This window comes from Aspergillus uvarum, assembly GCF_003184745.1.
Source record: "Aspergillus uvarum CBS 121591 unplaced genomic scaffold BO82scaffold_99, whole genome shotgun sequence".
NCBI lineage: Eukaryota > Fungi > Ascomycota > Eurotiomycetes > Eurotiales > Aspergillaceae > Aspergillus > Aspergillus uvarum.
Window position 1 is genome coordinate 60,090 of NW_020291396.1, and position 22,722 is coordinate 82,811.

The 22,722-nt window shown below is 52.6% G+C and overlaps 5 protein-coding genes across 5 annotated transcripts; 3 read left to right on the forward strand and 2 right to left on the reverse strand.

The window, feature by feature from the left end:
- The first annotated feature begins 426 nt into the window (after positions 1–426).
- BO82DRAFT_437027 (histone acetyltransferase TRA1) lies at positions 427–12,861 on the forward strand. Its single transcript, XM_025641163.1, has 5 exons — positions 427–805; positions 909–1,066; positions 1,138–2,973; positions 3,037–11,910; positions 11,962–12,861. Exons 1-5 carry the CDS (start codon positions 754–756, stop codon positions 12,643–12,645), a joined length of 11,604 nt encoding a protein of 3,867 aa, XP_025486151.1. The 5' UTR covers positions 427–753; the 3' UTR covers positions 12,646–12,861.
- Positions 12,862–12,906: 45 nt separating this feature from the next.
- Positions 12,907–14,209, reverse strand: BO82DRAFT_359606 (Saf4/Yju2 family protein). The gene is made up of 3 exons (XM_025636616.1): positions 14,121–14,209; positions 13,915–14,050; positions 12,907–13,820 (listed from the first exon to the last, which is right to left on the reverse strand). Exons 1-3 carry the CDS (start codon positions 14,133–14,135, stop codon positions 13,069–13,071), a joined length of 903 nt encoding a protein of 300 aa, XP_025486152.1. The 5' UTR covers positions 14,136–14,209; the 3' UTR covers positions 12,907–13,068.
- A 213-nt stretch (positions 14,210–14,422) lies between these two features.
- On the reverse strand, positions 14,423–17,206 carry BO82DRAFT_387681 (anaphase promoting complex subunit CDC16). The gene is made up of 2 exons (XM_025638325.1): positions 16,835–17,206; positions 14,423–16,753 (listed from the first exon to the last, which is right to left on the reverse strand). Exons 1-2 carry the CDS (start codon positions 16,929–16,931, stop codon positions 14,550–14,552), a joined length of 2,301 nt encoding a protein of 766 aa, XP_025486153.1. The 5' UTR covers positions 16,932–17,206; the 3' UTR covers positions 14,423–14,549.
- Positions 17,207–18,568: 1,362 nt separating this feature from the next.
- On the forward strand, positions 18,569–19,350 carry BO82DRAFT_407578 (uncharacterized protein; the record flags this gene model as incomplete). The annotated part of the gene is made up of 2 exons (XM_025639640.1): positions 18,569–18,854; positions 18,914–19,350. 2 exons carry the CDS (start codon positions 18,569–18,571, stop codon positions 19,348–19,350), a joined length of 723 nt encoding a protein of 240 aa, XP_025486154.1.
- A 1,335-nt stretch (positions 19,351–20,685) lies between these two features.
- Positions 20,686–22,148, forward strand: BO82DRAFT_407579 (putative cytochrome P450; the record flags this gene model as incomplete). Its single annotated transcript, XM_025639641.1, has 2 exons — positions 20,686–20,794; positions 20,860–22,148. The coding sequence occupies 2 exons, from the start codon at positions 20,686–20,688 to the stop codon at positions 22,146–22,148; spliced, it is 1,398 nt and encodes a 465-aa protein (XP_025486155.1).
- Between the last annotated feature and the right edge of the window lie 574 nt (positions 22,149–22,722).

Sequence of the window (22,722 nt, forward strand, 5' to 3'; positions counted from 1 at the left end):
ATGTCGACGACCTCTTTTGAGTTTTAAAACATGAAGTATTTATGGCATAGCCTTCAACCAGATGCAATTAATTTCTAGAGTCCACGTGTCCCACCCCAGTTCTTTGGACAAGCGCGACCCGTACGGTAGATCCATATGTACAGTAAGTAGATTACCTATGGAGTACTGTACCTGGTTTGGTGCCTGCAACACGTGCCCGTGCCTCGCTTAGCGACAGTAGTACGGAGTACTGGAGCTGGAGTACGATTTGCTCATCAATCGAGGGGTAGCTGGGCAGACGCGCGCTTGTCCGGGCTGGAGGAACGAAGATCCGGGGCTGCCTATTTCGGCTTAGTGTTCCGTTCGGGGTCTCTGCGATACCCGCGTTCTGCTTTGCTGCTTTCTGTTCCTGTCGGTTTGCAGGCCATCAATTTGCGCTCAATCATCATTCTCTTGATTCTCTCTCTCCTCCCTTCCTCTCCTTACCTCGCCCGCGCCGATAATTCGTGTCTCCGTCTCGCTCACTTCTCACACTCGCCTCTCGTCCCATAAATAGCGAACGTAATTAATGACTTAACGATTGTATTCCTCTATCTCACAAGGCGCTTTCCGTCGCTGGGCGTGTCGAGATAGTACCACTCTCACGGATTCGCACATGAATACAATACACCACGCGGATCGTGCTGGCTCTCACCCCAAGGCCGGCCTTGTGGCCTGGCAGTACCTATAATCTCGCATCACTCCTTGACTCCCTGTGAGGGGCACTAATCAACCATGGAGCGAAACATCGACATCTACGCCGCCAAACTCGGCGATGAGAAGCTCGGTACGCTTGATTTTCTAGCTCTTCCGCGGGCAACTCCCGAGTCTGCATTGACTCGAGCTTAGCCCAGCCATAGCGGCCAAGTGCTGACTTGTCTGGTCTATAGATATCAAGTTACGAGCCAACGTCGCCGTCGAACTACGAGACAGCATAGAACCGCTATGCTCCGGCGCAAGCTATCCCATCTTCCTTTCCAAGCTATGGCCCGTGTTCAAGACCATCTTGAAGGGTGAACCGGTCTTCACAAATTTGTCCTTCGAGCAGGTGAGTTAGGGATCATGGACAGTCCGCAGTTACCCATGACCCCGGAGCTTACGCAACTCGCCTGGAAACAGAAATTAAGGAATTATATCCTCGAGACGCTACACAGACTGCCAATGGCATCTCCCGATGTTGAACCGTACGCCGCTGATATGGTCGACTTGTTGATGGATCTCGTCCGAATTGAAAATGAAGAAAATGCGGTGCTCTGCATGAAGACGATTATGGACCTGGAGAGGAATCAAGCCAAGGCAACGGCAGCACGAGTCCAGCCGTTCCTGGCCCTGATCCAAGAGATGTTCCAGATGATGGAGCAGGTTGTACGCGACACGTTTGACACGCCGAATCAAGCTACTCCCTCCGGAATGCCTTCAACGCCGAGTGCCACGGCCCAGAACTTCCAATCGCCCCGACCAAGCTCGCCAGCCACTTCCGTCTCAGATCTCGGACCGGACCAACAGGCCAACAATATTCTCCTGCGGGGTATGCAATCGTTCAAGGTCCTTGCGGAATGTCCGATCATTGTCGTCTCGATCTTTCAGACCCACCGGAACTCGGTCGCAGCGAATGTCAAGCTCTTCGTGCCATTGATCAAAAGCATTCTTCTCCTTCAAGCTAAGCCACAGGAGCGGGCGCACGCAGAGGCCGCAGCCCAAGGAACGATATTCACTGGTGTTTGCAAGGAGATTAAGAATCGGGCTGCGTTTGGTGAATTTATTACGGCACAGGTCAAGACGATGAGCTTTTTGGCGTATCTGCTCCGCATGTATGCCCAACAGCTCCAGGACTTCCTCCCAACTCTCCCTTCAGTCGTGGTTCGACTTCTGCAGGACTGCCCTCGGGAGAAGTCAAGCGCTAGGAAGGAACTACTGGTTGCCATTCGTCACATCATCAACTTCAACTACCGCAAGATCTTTCTGGAGAAGATTGACGAGCTTCTTGACGAACGGACTCTCATTGGCGACGGACTTACTGTCTATGAGACAATGAGGCCTCTTGCCTACAGCATGCTCGCTGACTTGATTCACCATGTGCGAGACCATCTGACTCGGGACCAAATTCGACGGACTGTCGAGGTTTACACCAAGAACATGCATGACGATTTCCCGGGAACGAGCTTCCAGACTATGAGCGCTAAGCTGTTACTGAACATGGCTGAGCGCATCGCCAAGCTTGAAGACAAGCGAGAAGCCCGGTACTTCTTGATCATGATCCTGGATGCCATTGGTGACAAGTTCGCCTCAATGAACTACCAATTCAACAATGCTGTTAAAGTCTCAAAGATGTACAAAGAGACCAAGAAGGATCTGGAGCCTTCTGCAGAGAAGTATCTCGCGGAGAAAGAGTTCCCTCCTGACTGGGATGAGATTGATATCTTCTCGGCTTCGCCAATCAAGACATCTAACCCTCGTGATCGCGGCGGCGATCCGGTGTCAGACAACATTTTCCTTTTCAAGAATCTTATCAATGGCTTGAAAACCATATTTCATCAGCTCAAGAATTGCAACCCGGAGCATATTCAAATAGATCCAAACAGCGTGCCGATCAACTGGTCCGAAGTTTCCTATGGATACAATGCTGAGGAAGTGCGCGTCATCAAGAAGCTGTTCCACGAGGGAGCACGAGTATTCAGATACTACGGGGTCGACCAGTCACCACCGGAGGTCAATTACTCGTCTCCCTTCGACTTCCTTGCCAGTCAATACACGGCTCCAATGTCACGGGAGGAGAAAGAGCTCCTGGAGAGCTTCGGCACTGTCTTCCACTGCATTGATACCGCTACATTTCACGAAGTCTTCCATTCCGAAATACCATACCTTCATGAGCTTATGTTTGAACATGGCGCTTTGCTTCACCTGCCTCAGTTCTTCTTGGCTAGTGAAGCTACCTCCCCTGCCTTCTCGGGGATGGTATTACAGTACCTCATGGACCGCATACACGAAGTGGGCACTTCTGACATGACTAAAGCAAAGATTCTGCTTAGGATGTTCAAGCTTTCCTTCATGGCAGTCACTCTGTTTTCCGTCCAGAACGAGCAGGTCTTGCACCCACATGTGACCAAGATTGTCACCAAGTGCATAGAGCTCTCGGTCACTGCCGAGGAACCCATGAATTATTTCCTGCTGCTGCGGTCGCTCTTCCGTAGCATTGGAGGTGGTCGCTTCGAGCTCTTATACAAGGAAATCCTGCCTTTGCTAGAAATGCTGCTTGAGACATTCAACAACCTCTTGGTGGCTGCTCGGAAGCCACAAGAGCGTGATCTATACGTGGAGCTTACGCTCACAGTACCAGCGCGTTTGAGCCATCTTTTACCACATCTCAGCTATCTCATGCGTCCTATTGTGGTGGCTCTGCGTGCGGACTCGGATCTCGTCGGTCAGGGTCTCAGAACCCTCGAATTATGCGTGGACAACCTTACTGCCGATTATCTGGACCCTATCATGGCTCCTATAATGGATGATCTCATGACAGCATTGTGGGATCACTTGCGCCCGCATCCCTACAACCATTTCCATGCCCACACGACCATGCGCATCCTAGGCAAGCTTGGTGGTCGCAACCGCAAGTTCCTCAACCACCCTCCGGACCTCACCTTCGAACAATTCGCCGACGACGCACCAAGTTTTGACATTAAACTTATAGGGCCCAGCGAGAAGCGGCCGTTCCCAATCGATATCGGTCTGGACCTGGCAATCGCCAAGTTGATGGAAGTTGCCAAGAACGAATCAGGGCAGGCCTCTGACAACTACTATAAGCAGCAGGCATTCCGCATGGTCTCGTCGCAGCTCAAGCTCTACATCGGTTACGAGAATCTTCCCGAGGATCTGGCCTCACTTATTCGTCTGCACGCAAACGATTTGTTTGACAGCAAGACCACTTCCATGGCTGATGTTTTAGAGAAGTCAGAGCGCTCGAGCTCTATTCCAAAGAAACTAGGTCAAGAAGCTTCCCTGAAGAAACTTCTCAAGGCATGTATCTACGCCACTACCATCCCGGAGTTAGAGCAGTCTGCAACGGCTTTTGTCGCGGATGTCTGCAAGCATTTCGCCGTCGTGGAGGTTGGTCGCGCCCTTGCCCAAGCTCGGCATACCCGCAAGCCTTTCGACGTAAATAGTGGCGAGGGCCCCGTGTATCTCGATTCACGCGTCCTGGCCGAAGCAGTCGTCGAGTCGCTTTCGTCCGACAATGCGCAGGTTCGCGAGGGAGCCGAGGCGGCCATGCAAGTGATGAAAGACGCTGCCGCCATCATCTTTGGTGCCCCAGAGCGAGTGGCAAAGCTGCCGTTCTTTCAACATCTCGGGCGCGTGTTCTGCCACAGCTGTCATAGCGAGGAGTGGTTTACTAAAGCTGGAGGAAGCTTCGGTATCCATCTGTTCGCGACTAAGCTTGACCTGGGAGATGCATGGCTTCTTGACAAACAGGTCGATTTTGTCAGGGCGCTCATGTATGTCATCAAGGACACTCCAGCTGACTTGCCAGCCAGTACGCGAGTCAGGGCCCAAGAAACGCTGGACTTGATTCTGCGTAGATGCTGCAAGAGCTTGTCCCTCGAGGACCTCAAAACCGAGAAGAGCCGCTTGTATTCTTTGTGCGGTCACTTCGTTTACGAACTGTCTCACATGAACAAGCAGGTTCGTGAGACCTCGCGGCGTAGTTTCTCCACTGTTGCCGAAGTCCTGGGGTGCCAAATCCACGAGCTTATCCTGCCGGTCAAGGAGCGTCTCTTGCAATCTATCTTCAACAAGCCTCTGCGAGCGCTACCATTTCCCATTCAGATCGGCTTCATCGATGCTATCACCTACTGTCTCAGCCTTCATAATAACATTGTCACGTTCAATGACCCTCTCAACAGGCTTATGTTGGAATCGCTTGCCCTGGCCGACGCTGATGACGAATCCCTGGCCTCCAAGCCCAACGAGTTCAAGAACGCGGAGATGATTGTCAATCTGCGTGTCGCCTGTCTCCGTCTTCTGTCCATGGCAATGAGCTTCCAAGAATTCGGCAACGCTCCACAGAATTCTAGCCGTGCTCGCATAATCTCGGTCTTCTTCAAGTCGCTCTATTCTCGGTCGCCTGAGGTAATTGAAGCCGCAAATGCAGGACTTCGAGACGTTTTGACGCAGACCAACAAATTGCCAAAAGACCTTCTCCAGAATGGTCTTCGTCCCATCTTGATGAACCTGCAAGACCCGAAACGCCTGAGTGTCGCTGGGCTTGATGGACTTGCACGCTTGCTTACGCTGTTGACAAATTACTTCAAGGTTGAAATCGGCGCACGTCTTCTGGACCATATGAAAGTCATTGCGGATGAGGCGACACTGCAGAAGGTATCCTTCAGCCTCGTTGAACAGAGTCCACCGATGAAGATTGTCGCCGCCATATTCAATATCTTTCACCTTCTTCCTCCGGCAGCTACGTCCTTCATGGATCACCTTGTGAACAAAGTCCTGGACCTTGAGGAGAAACTGCGCAGGACTTCCAACAGTCCTTTCAGAAAACCACTGGTGAAGTATATAAATCGCTATCCCAAGGAGAGTTTGACATTCTTTCTGGCTCGGTTCAAGGATGAGAGATTCGGCCGTTTCTTCGGTCAAGTCTTGGCTGATCCCGAAAGCGAGCCACTTCGCTCTGGGGTTGTCGCAGATACCGAAGGCTTCCTGACGGCAGCCTTTGCACAGGAAGGGACTGATGGCAAGAACACTGCTGGGATCAACGGCATCTATGTCGCTCACTCAATTTGCACATTTGAAGCAACCAAGCGCTGGTTGGTGTCTCATGCAGACTTGAGGACAAAGCTTTTGAGCACGGGACGCGACCTTGCGAGGAAGCTGCGCAATGACAAGCTTCCCATCAATGAGCGGCTGAGGGTAGAGCAGGCTGAGGACCAACTGATGGACATTTTCACCAATTACCTCTCTGAATCGGTGCAAGATCTGGACTTCCTGTTCGAGATCATTGATGGCCTTTCAGCCGAGGAACTCAAGCGGACGCTGGCTCTTCCCAGGTTCATCTACCGGCACATCATCACGAATGAGTCCATTGATTACCGTCGCTCCGTTATCATGCGGTGCCTGGACTTGTACAGCCAGCGTTCATGCTCTCAGAAGATGAAAACATATGCTTTCCGTCATCTGGTTAATCCCATTTTCGCTATGGATGTTCAAACGACATGGAACAGCCCTCCAAATAGCCCCAAGCTCATGGACAGAAGTATGACTGAGTTCATTCAGAGTCGGTTGTGGAAGCCTCAACTAGCTGATCTAAGTGAGGAATCCAACCAGGCTGGTGTCGATCATTCTCGCATGGAGCTCCTTCAGTTGTCAGCATTGTTGATCAAATACCATCATCAGACCGTGCAGGATTCGCGCAAGGATATCATCAAGTTTGCCTGGAACTATATTCGCCTTGAAGATATCATCAACAAGTACGGAGCATATGTTCTCATCAGCTACTTCATTGCTCACTACGAGACTCCCTTCAAGATTGTTGTCCAAGTTTATGTGGCTTTGCTCCGAGCTCATCAGAACGAGGGCAAGGCACTTGTTACGCAGGCTTTGGATGTTCTGGCTCCAGTCTTGCCAACTAGGATTCTGTCGGCAAGCGGCAATCAAGGCCCGGACTTCCGCTATCCTCTGTGGGCGAAATGGCCTCGGCGCATTCTAGCAGAAGAAACCGCAAACCTGCAGCAAGTGATGAGCATTTTCCAGTTCCTCGTCCGTCATCCGGATCTCTTCTATGAGTCAAGAGAGCACTTTGTCCCACTCATTGTGCCTTCTCTCTCTAAGATAGCCGCCCCTGCCAGTCCGTCTAATGAGGGCAAAAAACTTGCTTTGAATCTCATTAGTCTTATCTGGCACTGGGAGGAGAAGCGTGCTAAGGCAAGTCAGACTACCTTGTCGAACGGCGTCCTTGAGTCACCCAACGCAAAGAAGCGTAAGCTGGAAGAGGGCCAGCGCACTTCATCCCCTTCCCCTGCGCTTGTACCTCCACCTTCTCGTGATCGCTCAGATTACGCAGTCTCGGCTGATTTCAGAGCTTCCTTAACCAAATACCTTATCACTTTCATCACAACAATCCCCGAGAGATTTCCTGTCCCGGCTGCTCGTATTCGGGAACTGCCATCGTCCAAGGCCCCACCCGTACCAACAGGCGAGATGGTGAAGAAGGCTGTTTTTCTGCTTAGGAACCTCCTTTCTCCAGAGTATTGGGGTGACTTGGATGTTGAGCTGTATCAGAAGGCGACAGAGCCTATCCTCGCTGGCGAGAAGGCCGATAAGCCTGATGAGAAGCATATCACGAGTATGGTAAATGCTCTACAAGTTGTGCGGATTCTGCTAGCATCCAAACCCGATGACTGGATTGTTGCGCGTGTGCAGAGTATCCAGAAGCTGTTTGAGAAGCCTTTGCGGTCAGACAACCCGGAGATCCAGGACTGCCTTCATGGTCTTGAAGATGACATGGACATCTCGCCCAAACTCGAGCCCCCAATCAGGCGTGTTCTCAATGCTCTACCGGATGATCAGCCCGAGGAGGAGGATTCCATGGATGTCGAAAATTCACCTTCCGAATTTGTCACTTACCTGTCAACTATTGCGACTGAAACGCTCTCGGCGAACAACTATGTTTCGAGTCTCAATATCTTGTGGACCCTCTCAAAAAACAAGCCGGCCGAGATGGATACTCATATTCCTCAGGTTATGAAGGCATTCTCCCAGAAATTAGCCAAGGAACATGTTGCAGCTTCGACCGCGAACCAAGGTCAATACCCGCCGGGATCAAAGCCACCGGAAGGAGTGCCAGAACAGCAAGAGTATGAGATTGGCGTTGACTTGATCTTCAAGACAATTGAATTGGTCTCCGTGCGCATGTCTCACCTCGGAGAGCAGAGACGACCTTTCTTGAGTGTCCTGGCGCAATTAGTTGAGCGATCGCAGAACATCAAGCTTTGCAGCAAGGTCCTTGGTATGGTGGAGACCTGGATCTTCCATTCAACTGAGTCGTGGCCCACGCTGAAGGAAAAGACGGCTGTTTTGCACAAGATGCTGCTCTTCGAATCTCGTACCGATCAGACGATGCTGAAGAAGTTCCTTGATCTTGTCATCAGGATCTACGAAGACTCCAAGATCACTCGCACCGAATTGACAGTGAGACTTGAGCACGCTTTCTTGATTGGCACCAGAGCTCAAGATGTTGAAATGCGCAATCGCTTCATGACTATCTTCGACCGCAGTTTGACTCGCCTGGCCAGCTCTCGACTCAGCTATGTATTGACTTGCCAGAACTGGGATACCCTTGCTGATTCTTTCTGGTTGGCGCAAGCCTCACATTTGGTATTAGGCTGCGTGGATATGGCATCTTCGGCCAGGTTGCACCCCGATGATTTCACTGTCTATCCTGTGTCTTTTCTCTTTGGCAATGCCGAAAAGGATCCTCGTAAAGCTGACATCATGATCGACACACAACTGGAGGCCTTCGTCACTGACCGCAAGCGATTCGTTGCAGATATTGGTGATGTGAAGGCTCGCGACCTGGTGGAGCCTTTGGTTCAGCTTCAGCACACTGATCCTAATGTGTCCTACAAGCTCTGGACCACGCTCTTCCCCATTTTCTGGTCTACACTTTCGAGGGAAGACCGCATAGATCTTGAGAAGGGAGTGGTGACGCTCATTACTCGGGAGTACCATCAAAGACAGCTGGATAAGCGACCGAACGTTGTGCAAGCATTGCTTGAGGGCGTTGTCCGAGCACGCCCGCGATTCAAGGTTCCTCCTCACGTTATGAAGTATCTGAGCCGAACCTACGATGCCTGGTATACTGCCGCTACGTACCTGGAGGAGTCAGCCATCAGCCCCATCATTGACACTCCTACTGTCCGTGAAAGTAATCTGGATGCTTTGGTCGAAGTATACGCTGGTCTGCAGGAAGACGATTTCTTCTACGGCACATGGAGGCGTCGTTGCAAGTTTGTCGAAACCAATGCTGCTCTTTCGTACGAGCAACAAGGCATGTGGGATAAGGCTCAGCAACTCTACGAAAATGCCCAGATCAAAGCTCGCTCTGGAGCCATGCCCTTCTCACAAGGCGAGTACTACTTGTGGGAGGACCACTGGTTGATCTGCGCACAGAAGTTGCAGCAGTGGGAAGTTCTAAGCGATTTCGCCAAGCATGAGAATTTGAACGACCTTCTCCTGGAGTCTGCATGGAGAAACATCGAGAATTGGCAGAGCGAGGGCAGTAGGGAGCAGCTCGAATCGCTGATCAAGTCTGTCTCCGATGCACCCACTCCGAGACGCACATTCTTCCAGTCCTTCATGGCGTTGCTTCAGTTCCATATTAAGAAGGAGAATATCCAGGACTTCAACGGCGTTTGTGACGAGTCTATCCAGCTGTCCATCCGGAAATGGCTCCAATTACCCAAGAGAATCACCAACGCCCACATCCCGATTCTGCAGCACTTCCAGCTTTTGGTCGAACTGCACGATGCCAGCCATATCTGCGCTAGTCTGTCTCAGACAAACGAACGCAATCTGGACACGAAGTCTGCCGAGCTTAAGTTGCTGCTGGCAACGTGGAGAGATCGTCTGCCCAATCTGTGGGATGATATTAATGCTTGGCAAGACCTCGTTACTTGGCGACAGCACATCTTCCAGCTTATCAACGCGACTTATCTGAGTTTGTTGCCACCCCAGACGAATAATGTGGCTAGCAACTCATACGCCTATCGCGGGTACCATGAGACGGCATGGATCATCAACCGTTTCGCTCATGTCGCTCGTAAGCATCAGATGCCCGAGGTGTGCATCAACCAGCTTAGCCGCATCTACACACTTCCAAATATCGAGATTCAGGAGGCATTCTTGAAGCTTCGTGAGCAAGCCAAGTGCCATTATCAGAATCCGAAGGAGTTGAACAGTGGGTTGGATGTGATCAACAACACCAACCTCAACTACTTCGGTGCGCAACAAAAAGCAGAGTTCTACACGCTCAAGGGTATGTTCCTTGCCAAGCTCAATCATGTCAATGAGGCAAATGAGGCGTTTGGTGTTGCGTTGTACTACGAATTGAGACTCGCAAAAGCGTGGTCTGAGTGGGGTCAGTATAGTGACCAGCGGTTCAAGGCTGACCCATCGGACTACGAGCTTGCAAGCAACGCCGTGAGCTGCTATCTAGAAGCTGCCGGTCTTTACAAGAATGCTAAATCTCGGAAACTGCTGAGTCGCATTCTTTGGCTTCTGAGCCTGGACAATGAGGAAGGTCAGATTGCTCGAGCTTTTGAGAACTTCAAGGGTGATACGCCGGTCTGGTATTGGATTACCTTTATTCCGCAGCTTCTCACCAGTCTTTCGCACCGTGAAGCGCGGCTGTGCAAGGCTGTTCTGGTTAAGATCGCGAAGCTGTTCCCACAGGCTCTCTTCTTCTTGCTTCGTACGAACAGGGAAGATATGCTCAACATCAAGAAACAGCATGACTCGAAGCAGGAGAAGATCATCCGCACCAGGGCCCACGGCCAACAACAACAACAATCGTCACCTCTGGCCAAGACTGCACCGACAAGCACCGATGCCTCGCCTGCTCAAAACGTTCAGCCGAGCAATACCGTTCCCAGTCCAGCACAACCAAATGGTCAGCAAGGCACCCCTCAGCAGGTACCCAATCAAGCTCAGCCCCATCCCGCAGGGGTCAACCAGGGCCAGCCTGCGAACCCAGCACAGATTAAGAATCCGAACATGCCACAGCAAGTGCCCGGTCAAGGCCAGATGCAGCAACCTCAGGGTCAGACCCAGGCTCCCGCACCGATGCAGAACCAGGCACCAAATCCAGGACAACCTCCAATGCAGCCGCAGCAGCAGCCTCAGGGGCACCTCCAAGTTCCCGGTCAGAACGGTGTTCCTCAGCCGAACGCCAAGCCCCCTGGCACAGAGATTGAGAAGGAACCTCTCAAGAAGCCGTGGGAGTATTCCGATGAGATCATGTCTGGCCTCAAGACAGCATTCCCTCTGCTTGCTCTGTCCATGGAAACTATGGTCGATCAGATTCACAAGAACTTCAAATGCCCTCCTGATGAGGATGCGTACCGTCTCATTGTTGCCTTGTTGAACGACGGTCTGGCGTACGTTGGTCGGATGCCTGGCTCATATGCGCAAGACTTCAAGTTACCGTCTGCCACCGAGGCGAATATTACTCGGTTCGCAGAGACTATCCTCCCAGCACATATCCGCAAGTCCTTCGAAGCCGACTTCGTTGTCAAGAAACCAACGATGTACGAGTACATTCACAAGCTTCGCCGTTGGCGTGATAAGTTCGAAGAGAAGCTGGACCGTCGACCCCAGAATCAGTTCCTGGAGACTTATTCTCCACACCTCAGCGAGTTCCGGTTCCTCAAGTTCGACGAGGTTGAGGTCCCAGGCCAGTATCTGCTCCACAAGGATAAGAATCAGGACTTTGTTCGCATCGATCGGTTCTTGCCAGACATTGACCTTGTACGCGGCATCGGTGTCTGCCACCGCCGGTTGAAGATTAGGGGCCATGATGGAAGCGTGCACGCCTTCGCCGTGCAACACCCAGCTGCGCGACACTGTAGGCGAGAGGAGCGTATTCTGCAATTGTTCCGCATCTTCAATGGGATCCTAGGCAAGCGCAAGGAGAGCCGCCGGCGGAACTTGTACTTCCATCTGCCACTCATGGTTCCATTGGCTCCCCACATCCGCTTGGTTCGCGATGATCCGTCCTACATCTCTATGCAAGGCATATATGAGGATTACTGCCGACGGGTTGGCATTAACAAGGACGAACCTGTTCTCTTCACGATGGAGAAGATGAGATCATTGGCGGAAACGAAACAAAATGTGAGCGGACCCCCTCAATCCAGAGTTTGGAACGTGACTGACATATCTCAGCGTACACCCGACCAGCAGCAGGTGCTTCGAACTGAGATGCTCACGGCTATTCAGGAGAAATGGGTTCCTAGTAACGTTGTGCTCGACTACTTCCAGAGGATTTATCCAAACTTCTCGGACTTCTGGCTCTTCCGCCGGCAATTCGCCTATCAGTACGCGGCGATCGCTTTCATGACATATGTCATGCACATGGGCAACCGTTACCCCAACAAGATCATGATTTCGAGACAGACAGGCGACATCTGGGGCTCGGAGCTCATTCCCACCATCAACCCGGCCAAGGCGTTCTTCTACAACCCGGAGCAGGTACCGTTCCGGTTCACGCCCAACATCCAGACCTTGCTGGGACCAATCGCAACCGAGGGTCTCTTTGCCTGCGCACTGATGGCGATTGCACGGTGCCTCACAGAGCCTCGACACGAATTGGAACAGCAGCTGAGTGTCTTCGTCCGTGATGAGATGATGTTCTGGGCTACCGCGCAGCACCGTGGAGCTTTGCCACCGCCTCAGCTTCGCGATCTGGTCTACAACAACAGCGACATCATTGTCAACCGGGCAGTCAGTCTGGCTAGTCCTCCGGAGGGCAACCTGCCTGCCAACCAAACCACCATCGACCTCATCTCCAAGGCCGTCAACCCCCAACACCTTGCCTCGTGTGATGCTTTGTGGATGGCATACCTCTGATTTGTTCTTCTCTTGCGGCGTTCTCTTTAGTTTTCATTCATGGTTTGCGGAAGAGGCTTACGGGTCTGCTAAGTCAAATGGGAGTTTCCATTCTAGCGTGGCGCTTCGGGGCGCAGTCTATGGGACATGGTTACGATATCTGATAGCTTTTGTTGTCATCGTTTGCGCTGTTTGTTGTATCATAATTTAATCAACGCGGACATTTATATCCAAGACCATTGAGACAGTGCTTTTCTATTGACTGTTTGAATAGTGCAAGAGGTGCGTGCACGAGATAGGAGTAAGGTGGAATAGCAGGATTAAGAGCCTTGAAAAGACCTATGTGCAAGTAATCGTGAGTTCGTAGTAGTAAAAACCTCCCATGCTTAGCCATGCAACCGAACGCCTTGTGAATGAGATAGAGATGAACAAGATGGAAAGGAACTAGACCAACGACGGCTTGGCCTTCTTCTTGATTCCCAAGCTATTGGCCAGGGGCTTCTTAGCCTTCTTGACGCGCGCAAAGGAAGGCGGCGGCGCAGGCCCGCCAGACTGCTCGCCACCAGGGAAGCTACTGCCGCCGCCGCCGTTGCCGTTACTGCTGCTGCTGCTGCTGCCGCTCCCGCTCGCCGCAGGCTCCTCCACCTCCACCAACCGCTTGACCCTCTCCCCGGACTCCGTCATAAACGCGCGCCGGGCAGCCTCCTCGATCTCGCGCTCCGCGCGCACAGCCTCCTCATCCCTCTCCTCGCGCACGCGCTCCAACGCCGAGACGGCGCCCTCCTCGCCCAGCGCCTCCGTGCGCTCCATCCGCGCATTCCGGGTACGGATCTCATCCAGCGCGTCCGCGATGGCCATCTCGCGCTTCGAGTCCAGCATCTTTTCCTCCAGCTCGGCCATCTTGTCGCGCTCCTCCTGCTCGGCCTCCTCGCCCTCCTCGCGCTCCAGCCGGTCCAGCGTCTCCTGCTCCGTCTCGTCGTGGTTCGGCAGCTGCGACGCGTCCCGCCACGGCTCGAAGTTCCGCTTCGCCCCGCGCTCCGCCCGGTAGTCCATGTTCTTCGGGTCCGTCACGAACGTGATCTCCCCGCTGCACCGCGTGCACCGGATGTAGAACCGGTAGATCGGGATCGAGAAGTATTTTTCGGATGTGGTTTCCTTCCGCGCGTTGAATTTGCGGCCTTTGTAGATGAATTCGCCTGCCGGATTATACTTGTTAGTAGGAATGAGGTGGGGGTCGGTGGCCGCGGATTAAAATGGGAACTGGGGTTGGGATTTGGGGATGGCACGCACCGCACTTCTCGCATTTCATCGAGAAAGGAGCCATCAGGCGCACGGTGATCACCTTCGGCCCTGTCTTGCGCAGGTGTTTCGGAACCCGGGTGATCGCGCTCGGATCGAAGTCCGGGGGGTAGTACTTTGTGAGGACCTGTTGGGTTGGTTAGTTTTTGCTTTCCTGGATTTGAAACTTGGTAGAGAGTGAGTCTGCAGTAACGTGCCTTTCGCTCAGACATGGTGGCGGTTCGAGGATGGTGTTGGGAAAAAGGTGATGAGTGAGAGTGTAGGTGTTGAAGGTGGTTGATTGCGGTGATGATGGCGATGGCGAAGGCAAGGGCGATTTGCGCCCGGCCGCTATCGAGCGATAGGATCATGTGAGGGTCACGTGCGCTTATCGATATGCCGCCTCAGTACCATGTGGTATGCCCGCTGTGCTTGCCTCGCTATGCTCGGCCTCACTACATCTAAAGCAATGTCTACGCAAACCAAACTCCTAAGTAGAGCTACAAGGAATCTTCTTATACTTCAATAGCATTCAACCCTCTATCAGGTGGATAATGTCTGCTATGGATCCATCGGCAAGGAATACAACAATACCCGGGTATAATTCATCCAAACGAACGCCCAGTAGTCTATGCTCCAATGTCATCTCACTGCTGCCTCGTGTTGCTTCGCACCAGCCTCGTTCCTCGACTCTGTCCGCTCGCAGGCCCAGGCGTTTCGTCGCTTTCCGCCTCAACAACCCGTCGCCTGCTGCGTCCGCCTCGCACGCGGCTCATTGCCTGCCGCAACATGCCGTCTGCTTCGTCGTCCAGCTCCATTTCCACTTTCTCTTCGAGCGTTTCCGCGTGTGCGGCTGCGTTGGGGGCATCGACAGTGGCTACCTCGTCGGTCCACTCTTCGGGGTACGATTCCTCACGAACCCCGCGCCGCCGGGAGACGCTCTTTCCCTTGCCTTTGGATGATCGCGTCGAGCTCCGACTGGCTGTGGTTCTCGTTTCTTCAAACACCAGTTGCTCGGTCTCTTGGCCTTCCAGTGCCCAGATCTCCAGCGCGCGAGAGAGCAGTGTGCCGGCGATACCAGCCCCACCTGCTGCATCGCCGCCTCCGCTGGCCCCGAGCACTCGCACCGCTTCGTGCAGCGCTGTAACTGCTTCCCGGGTGCGGTTCAATTCCAGTAATACCAGACCGCGAGCAGTGTGCAAGGAGCCGACCAGCCCGCGGTCTTCGTAACCTCCAACACCCGAAGTGGCGACGCCAGATGCGCTCCCGCCGCTGCCTCCTAAGAATGGGCTGTACCCGAAACTTGCGCCAGCGGCTCCAATGCGCAGGCACTCATCGAACTCCGTCAGCGATTCCGAAAATCGCCCAATGCGACGCAGAGCATGTCCCAAGTTCGCTCGCGTCGCTACCCACGCCCCAGGCTCACATTCCAGTGAGGTAGCCAGTGCAAGAGCCCGGCGGAAGAGCTCTACGGCCGCCTCAAGGTGATTTTGGTGATAGAAGACCACCCCAAGTTCGTTTAGGACCAGAGGATCGCCACCAAGAGACGTTAGCTCGGACGTTGGGTTGGCACGAATGGCGGGAGCAGACCCCGACGCGTCCCCGGTGGACATGGAGTACGCTGCCGAAAGATACTCTTGAGCAAGGGACATATTGTTCAATGCAAGATGCTGCATGCCTAGGAATAGCTGAGGTAGGTGGCTGCCCTGGAAGAGCCGCGCCGCCGTGCTATACGCGGCTATCGCCTGATCGTGCTCTCCTTCGGCGGCAAAGGTGTGGGCAAATCCAATCCATGCTGGCGCGGAATGAGGATCCAACAAGGAGGCCTTAGAAAAGAACCGTCGCGCCTCGGCGATCTTGGAAACTGACAGATAGTATACACCGATAGCGAGGTACGTGTACGATTCCTCTGGAGCGTGATCAGCGAGTGTATGCGACAAGAGAAAGAGTGCGTTCGTGGCTCCGGTCTCGTAGAGACACGCCAGATGTAAGGGGTAGACTGCAGGCGGATGTCCAAGGTGGCTTTGAGCGGACACGTGCATTGCAGCTGCCGTCTGCGTCGAAGATGCGCTCGTTTGTGACGTGGAGAGGATAGACGAGGTGAGTTCGAGAGCTTGTGCGAACCGACACTGTGTATATAGGGCTTCTGCCCGCGATAGCAAAATATCCGGATTTTCCGATAGGTTATAATGGGTCGAAAGAGTTTCGGTCGCATCCGAAAGAATTGTAGGGGAGGAGTATTTGGACAGTCGGGTGGTGTATAGCATCTTAGTGAAATGGGCCGCCTCTTGCGCGACTGACGGATCGGGGCTGGAGACAGAATCAAAGTCGAGCGACTCGAGGAACTCCAATTCCTCCGTAGGCGACATGAGCGAGTTCTTCATGAGCTGGTCGAACGCCTCAAAACACTGAACATCGATCCGGACCGCATCCTTGTAACAATCCCGCGCGCGGTCGAAGGCATTCTGCTTCGCAAAACAGAGTCCCCTCAGGTAGCACATTGCTGCCTCGAATCGAACATTATTCGCGTCTTCTTTTTCCCGCTCCTCGCTACGGTCGATCCGCGACGCTGTTGTCTTTCCGTTCCGCAGAGTAACATGGCTTTGGCCGTTGACGTGTTGCAGCTTGCGACGACTGTTGCTGCTGCGCACCAGGTGGGTTGGATTATGGTCCCCGAGGACAGAGAGCGCCTGTTCAAACTGGTTCTGCTTGATGTAGCAGTGTGCGGCAAGGTAGCGACAAGCCGTGCTTCGGGAGATGAGGTCTGTGCGGGAGAGGAGGGCCAGGGCGCGGGCATAGTTGTTATTTGAGAAGTGAACCTGTGCAAGCCAGAAGGCATCCGAGTCACTGTCTGGAACAAGGTGGTCCCTAGATTAGTCCGTGTAGACATGCGAGCAAAGAGCTCACGGCCGCATACCGGCGGGGGACTCACTGGTCAGGGCCAGCACTTTGTCGCCGATGTAAATGGCAGCGTCATGCTGGCCTCGGTTCAGCGCATCCTGGCGCCAGGAGCGCAAGAATTTTTCCATGGGCGAGACGAGCACGTGAAAAGCGAGACAGGAGTTGTTAGGGGGAGGTTCACGGACGACGGGGCGGTCACGACGGTGGCATCCATCGACCGAGAGGCATGAGGCGGGTTGGAGGGGCGACGAATGCTGAATGTTTCGGCGAGAGGATAAACAGTCCGCGGGAAAGAGTGGCGGTAAAGCGGTCGCTGATGTGCGTAGTCCTGCGCAGGAAGGTCTGCACGGGTTGTTGAGAAAAGAAAGTGAGAGTTGGTTGTATTTGTTAGACAAGACAATATTAAGTATAAACCCCAAGTTGAAGGTGGAAAAGGTGAAAGATGGAAGCCGACAACACGGGCAGTTGGACTATGGAACTGGAAGCGCGTCAACCTGCCAAGTGGAAAGTGGCCTGTGCGCCTGCCTGTTTGGGGAGCTTGGTTCACCGCCCAGTAGTAGTAGTAGTAGTAGTAGTAGTAGTTGAAGATAGTCCAGTAATTCGTTAAACAACCTCAATCTGAATATGCAAAATAGTTATCGGAAGAGATGAAGAAAATGAAACTCTGTTAACTATCAACCATCTCATTGTCTATGGTCGACAAACAGGCCGTGTTTCAGACTGCAGTCACCCTTATGGTTCCACTGCGCGGGACAGTGGTGGATCCCGTGTATCTATACAGAAATTCGGATGCAGATGGTATGTGTACAGGGGATGAACAATCTACGCTCAATTTCCGGGAGCTTAATTTTGGGGAGAACCACCAAGTGTATCTATCACCGTTGAGAGTACCCTACCATTTAAGGGGGACCAGCAAGTAGACCGGTGCGCCATAGAGACGTACTTCGAGCAAAAAATCTCCAACGGCTGCGAGCGACTGTACATAATCAGATCGTCGTGATATTATCAGAAGAAATGCTGCCCAGACGTCAACTGAGATTCTCAGACTATTCTCAGTTAGTAAGATATGGCAGTGGCATCGCCGATTGGAGGAGGATTGGCCTTCTCAGAGCTCCATGACTTGAGACGCCCACGAATTCACAGCAGACGCTGCGTATGCCTCAAATCTCAAAGCCCTTATCACACAGTCCCGTCCACAAGCAAAATTCATGGCTCTTAGAGATGCACAACTTTGAAGTGAATGGCCTCTCCAGGCTTCCACCACCATCGTTCCGCCTTTTCTATCTGCTCCTCTCCATAACATTGCCATATCACCAGGATAGGAGCCACCATCCACACAAGCAGAGCTCTTCCACCCTCATCTCCATCATGGCACTCTTTCGAAGTCATCGATGGCCTTCACAACAACGTCATCTTCTTCGAACCGTCTACCTTTTAGGACTATTCTGTGATCGGAATCGTGATCAACTGGTACGGCGTCTGCTCAAACCGCGATTATATCTACCATTTACTAACTCAGTTAATCCCGTTAACTCATGGCATGGCGCGGGCGTTTGAACGCGCTGTCACGAGGTGAAGATCATCGACGGAAGATTTTAGCTGTCCTGAGTGCCATACACCGTGCCTTATCACGAACCCCGAACGAGCCCCCAAACAAGATCTGGAGTTTCTCTTCTCTGTGGAGGATAAAGTCACGGATGTGACCACTGGCGACCAGCCTATCTGGGCATTTGCAAGGTCTGCCGGTGAAGAGGCGGTTTGGCTCATGCCCGAATTCGGCTACTGGGCATGGGAGAATGTACAAAACTCCATTGGACCTTATGACCAGGTAGTCGACCACATCAAGCGCACAGAAATCCCCTGGTCTCGAAAGGAAAGACAACTCGTCTGGCGAGGAAAGCCCAATTTCGCACCTAAGCTGCGGCGCGCCCTGATGGATGCTGGGCGAGGCCAGCCGTGGGGTGATGTCAAAGCCGTGGATTGGAACCAACGAACGAACGTTATAAGTCTAGAGGACTATTGCCAGTACATGTTTATCGCCCACGTTGAAGGTAGGCTTTTGTTTTCGCACGCCGATTGGTTGTATCTGTGTGCTGATGATGGTACCTAGGACGATCTTATTCTGCGTCTCTAAAATATCGCCAGGCATGCAACTCAGTTGTTTTAGCTCACAAGCTGCAGTGCATCCGGCACCATCACTACCTGCTTGTTTCAGAAGGACCGAGCCAGAACTACGTCGAAGTCGAAAGGAGTTTCAGTGACTTGGCAGCCAAGTTAAAGCCGTTGCTGGACGATCCATCACGGGCAGAACGAATTGCCACCAACAGTATACAAACATTCCGCGACCGATATCTCACCAAGGCAGCGGAGGCGTGCTACTGGCGTATGCTCTTCGAGGGGTACAGTGGCGTCTGGAATAGCAGTGTTCCGGGTAATTCAAGTCATCAACAAAAGAAACGAGGCTTCCGATACGAGCCGTTCATTCTTCTGGACAGTCGCATGATGTTGGAATTTGACGCGAAGAGCGCAACAAGCACGTTGAGTTGAGGGAACTTGGAGGCTGATGGTGACGCAACAATTAACCTAGTGACAGATCAGAAACTATGCTCTCGGTATCATGCATGATAAATGGGTAGTTATTGCATCAGTGTTGCGCTAGTCTGTTAAGAGTTGGAGCAAACAGAGGAAGGTCTGGTAGCATTACATACGTCAGAGTTGAAAGCTTCCTGAGCGTCTGTTAAGTTGTTGGTGACTTGCAAAATCAGTACAATGAGTGATCCTAGAATCCATTGGGGAGGAGCAGGTGGCAGTGACTCAGTACAGTACAGTAATAACTTCTTGGGATTGGGCCAGTCATGTGAGCCTGAGGGGAAGGGCGATTTCCGATCGATCTTCATCTCTCCGTCAACTCACTCACTCGTTCAACTCCAACCTCTCGAATTTGACCACTCACTACAACGCTTGGCTTCAGCTCCAAGAAGCGGTCGGCCACTCAGAGCTCGGCTATAATCAGACAGGGTCTATGCTACTAGCTACTGACTTTAGTTTAATCTGCAGAATCTGGTATCAACCTGAAGGGACCGACCATGATTTGGGCAGGATTGCGAACCTCTTCTTGGTCTAATGACTTGTCTCACCTGAAGCTCTCTCCTTTCTTTCGGTTGTGCAGAGGTGAGATTGCAGTGGGAAATGCCATTGGGTCTGTTAATCCACTACGGCACGTCCAAAGTGGAGATACGATGGACCTTCTTGGCACTGCAGCTGCGGAGTGCTTCCTTCAACCAAACAAACCAACAGAACCCTTCATTCAATGAATTCTTTCTTTCATCATGATTGTCCATGATCGACTCCAACCTTTAAGGACAGTGCAATGACACTGCAATCACCCATGCAACCAGTATGTACACTGTACAGAGACTATGCACTGAGCCTGTTCTTGTTGACAGGGCCTGTGATCACATTACGAGCATTCCTCCCTTCGCTGACAACCGCTCGATTCTGAGTGGCATACCCTCCCGTGGCGTCGAGCAAGGTAGCTCCCATCCTCCAGATGAACCATGATCTGTGCGGAGATCGGCTCTTGCGCTCGACCACTGGGGTGACGCCAGTGGGGCCTCGTCAAGGGCGCGGACAACCGACTATCGAAGGGATCGTCGCGCGAATCGGCGAGATTTCAGCTCAGCTGAGATCTGCAGCCACAGCACTCTTTCAGAACCATTCACAATCCGTGTCGTCTCTATGGAGGTCGCACGGGGGAGCCGACACGCCGCCTACACACCGAAAGTGTGGAGGCTGGCTGACTGGCTTATAACACAGGCTTGCGTCCTCTGATTGACTTGAAATACTTGCTTTCTGCTCTGTTTGTTCCTCGAACATCAAATCATGCCGTCAGCAATTCCCAAGCCCCCCGGGGTCTTCCTCCTCGGAAACCTTTTCGACGTGAATTCTGGCAACCCCTGGATGTCATTCAACAAACTCTCGACCAAGTATCGTAAGCCTTCACCTAATCCATGCTTGATGTATTCTCCTGGTTCTAATCTTTGCTTTGCTTTGCAGGTCCCATTTGTAAAGTCACTATCCTCGGCCACGACATTGTTCTGGTAACCGGCGCCGCTCTCCTGGAAGAAATCTGCGACGAGAAGCGCTTTCGAAAATGTGTCAACGGGCCCATTGTCGAGATTCGACAGGCGGTCCACTCGAGTCTGTTCACAGCCTACGAAAAGGAAATGGCAATTTGGGGGGTCGCCCATCGCATCATGGCGCCCCTTGTCACCCCGGAAGCCGTCGCACAAGTCTTCACCGACATGCGCGAGGTATCGACCGATCTGATCCGGAAGTGGACAGCCGGACCGCGCCAGCGTGTTAATGTCACCAACGATCTAGATCGTCTTAACCATGCCGCGAACATGCTGTGCTTCTTCGACCAGCGTCTGCATTGTCTAGAAGGCCCAGAGCCGTCGCTCATCAAGGCGATGGAGAACGCTACCACCGAAGCCGTCCGGCGCCCTAGTCGTCCAAAGCTTCTCAACTGGCTCTTCTACCAGCGCAAGTTCGATGGTTACAACAAAGCTTTGCGTGATTATTCCGCCGACTGTATCGCCCATCGGCGCGCGAATCCGTCCGCCAAGAAAGATATGCTTCACGCGATCATTGAGGGCAAGGATCCAGAAACTGGACAAGGACTGGACAAGGTTCAACAGATCGACGAAGTGATCAACGTCTTTATCGGTAGCGCAACGGCACCAAACCTTGTTGCATTCACCCTTTACTATCTTATGAAGAGCCCCAAGGAGATTGCGCGCGCCCGGGAAGAACTAGATGCTGTCGTTGGAGGACCTGGTGCCCAGATCGAACACGAGCATCTTGCAAACCTCCCCTATTGCACTGCGATTCTCCGAGAAGCCATGCGTCTCGCGCCTCCGGCCCCTGGCTTCAACATCGAAGCCATTCCATCCGAGGAAGGCCCTGTCTACCTCGCTGGAGGAGAGTACGAAATTCCGCGTGATCAACCCCTCATCGCGATCCTGTATGGTGTGAACCGCGACCCGGCCATCTTCGAGGATCCCGATGCGTTCAAGCCCGAGCGCATGGTCGGGGAGAAGTACGACCGGTTGCCGGCGAGTGTCAAGAAAGGATTCGGTAACGGCAAGCGTCACTGTATTGGACAGCAGTATGCGTGGGAATGGTCGTTCTTCACGCTGGTCAGCATCCTCAAGGACGTGGAGTTCGAGTTGGCCGATAAGAAATATGTGACCGACCCGACGACCGAGAACTACAATGGCGCGTTTACCGTCAAGCCTCTGGGGCTTTTCGCTGTCACCGGGCCCCGACCCCGAGCGGGTTAAAACCTCTGGTGGCCTTCGAAAGTTCCCATTCTATGTCTTGTCCTCATGATATCCAAATTGCGATTGTAATGTATGCTACACGTGTGCATGTTATATGGTAATACTCCGGGTTATTCGACCTTTCGTTTGGCCCATCTATGATCTAATGCTATTATCTGGATTTCTGTCCAAGTTGTCCGTATTGTCCAGGGCCTTTCTACCTCAACTTTGATTTCTAGTTTTTATTTGATTTACCCAAGTAATAGAGTAGCTTAACGACTGCCTCTGAGAGCATGTACGCTCGACACGTATCGGTCTCACGATCCCAATCTCACATCTTTTACCCCCTTCAAGGCTCTCAGCTGTGATCACTGAGCTTGGATTTGTCACCGCAATAGTAGTTTTGTGGGGCTTAGATCGTTCACCCCGTGATGGGATCTATCAATCCATGGAATAAACGGTACGGCCCGCCTCTTAGTAGGCAGGATTATACCCTTGGGTGTAGCCGAGACTTGTAAGTTAGCGATGACTACATGATGCGGGAAGACTAGCACGATGGCAACTTCATGTATTAAGGTACAGACAGTGTCGACTA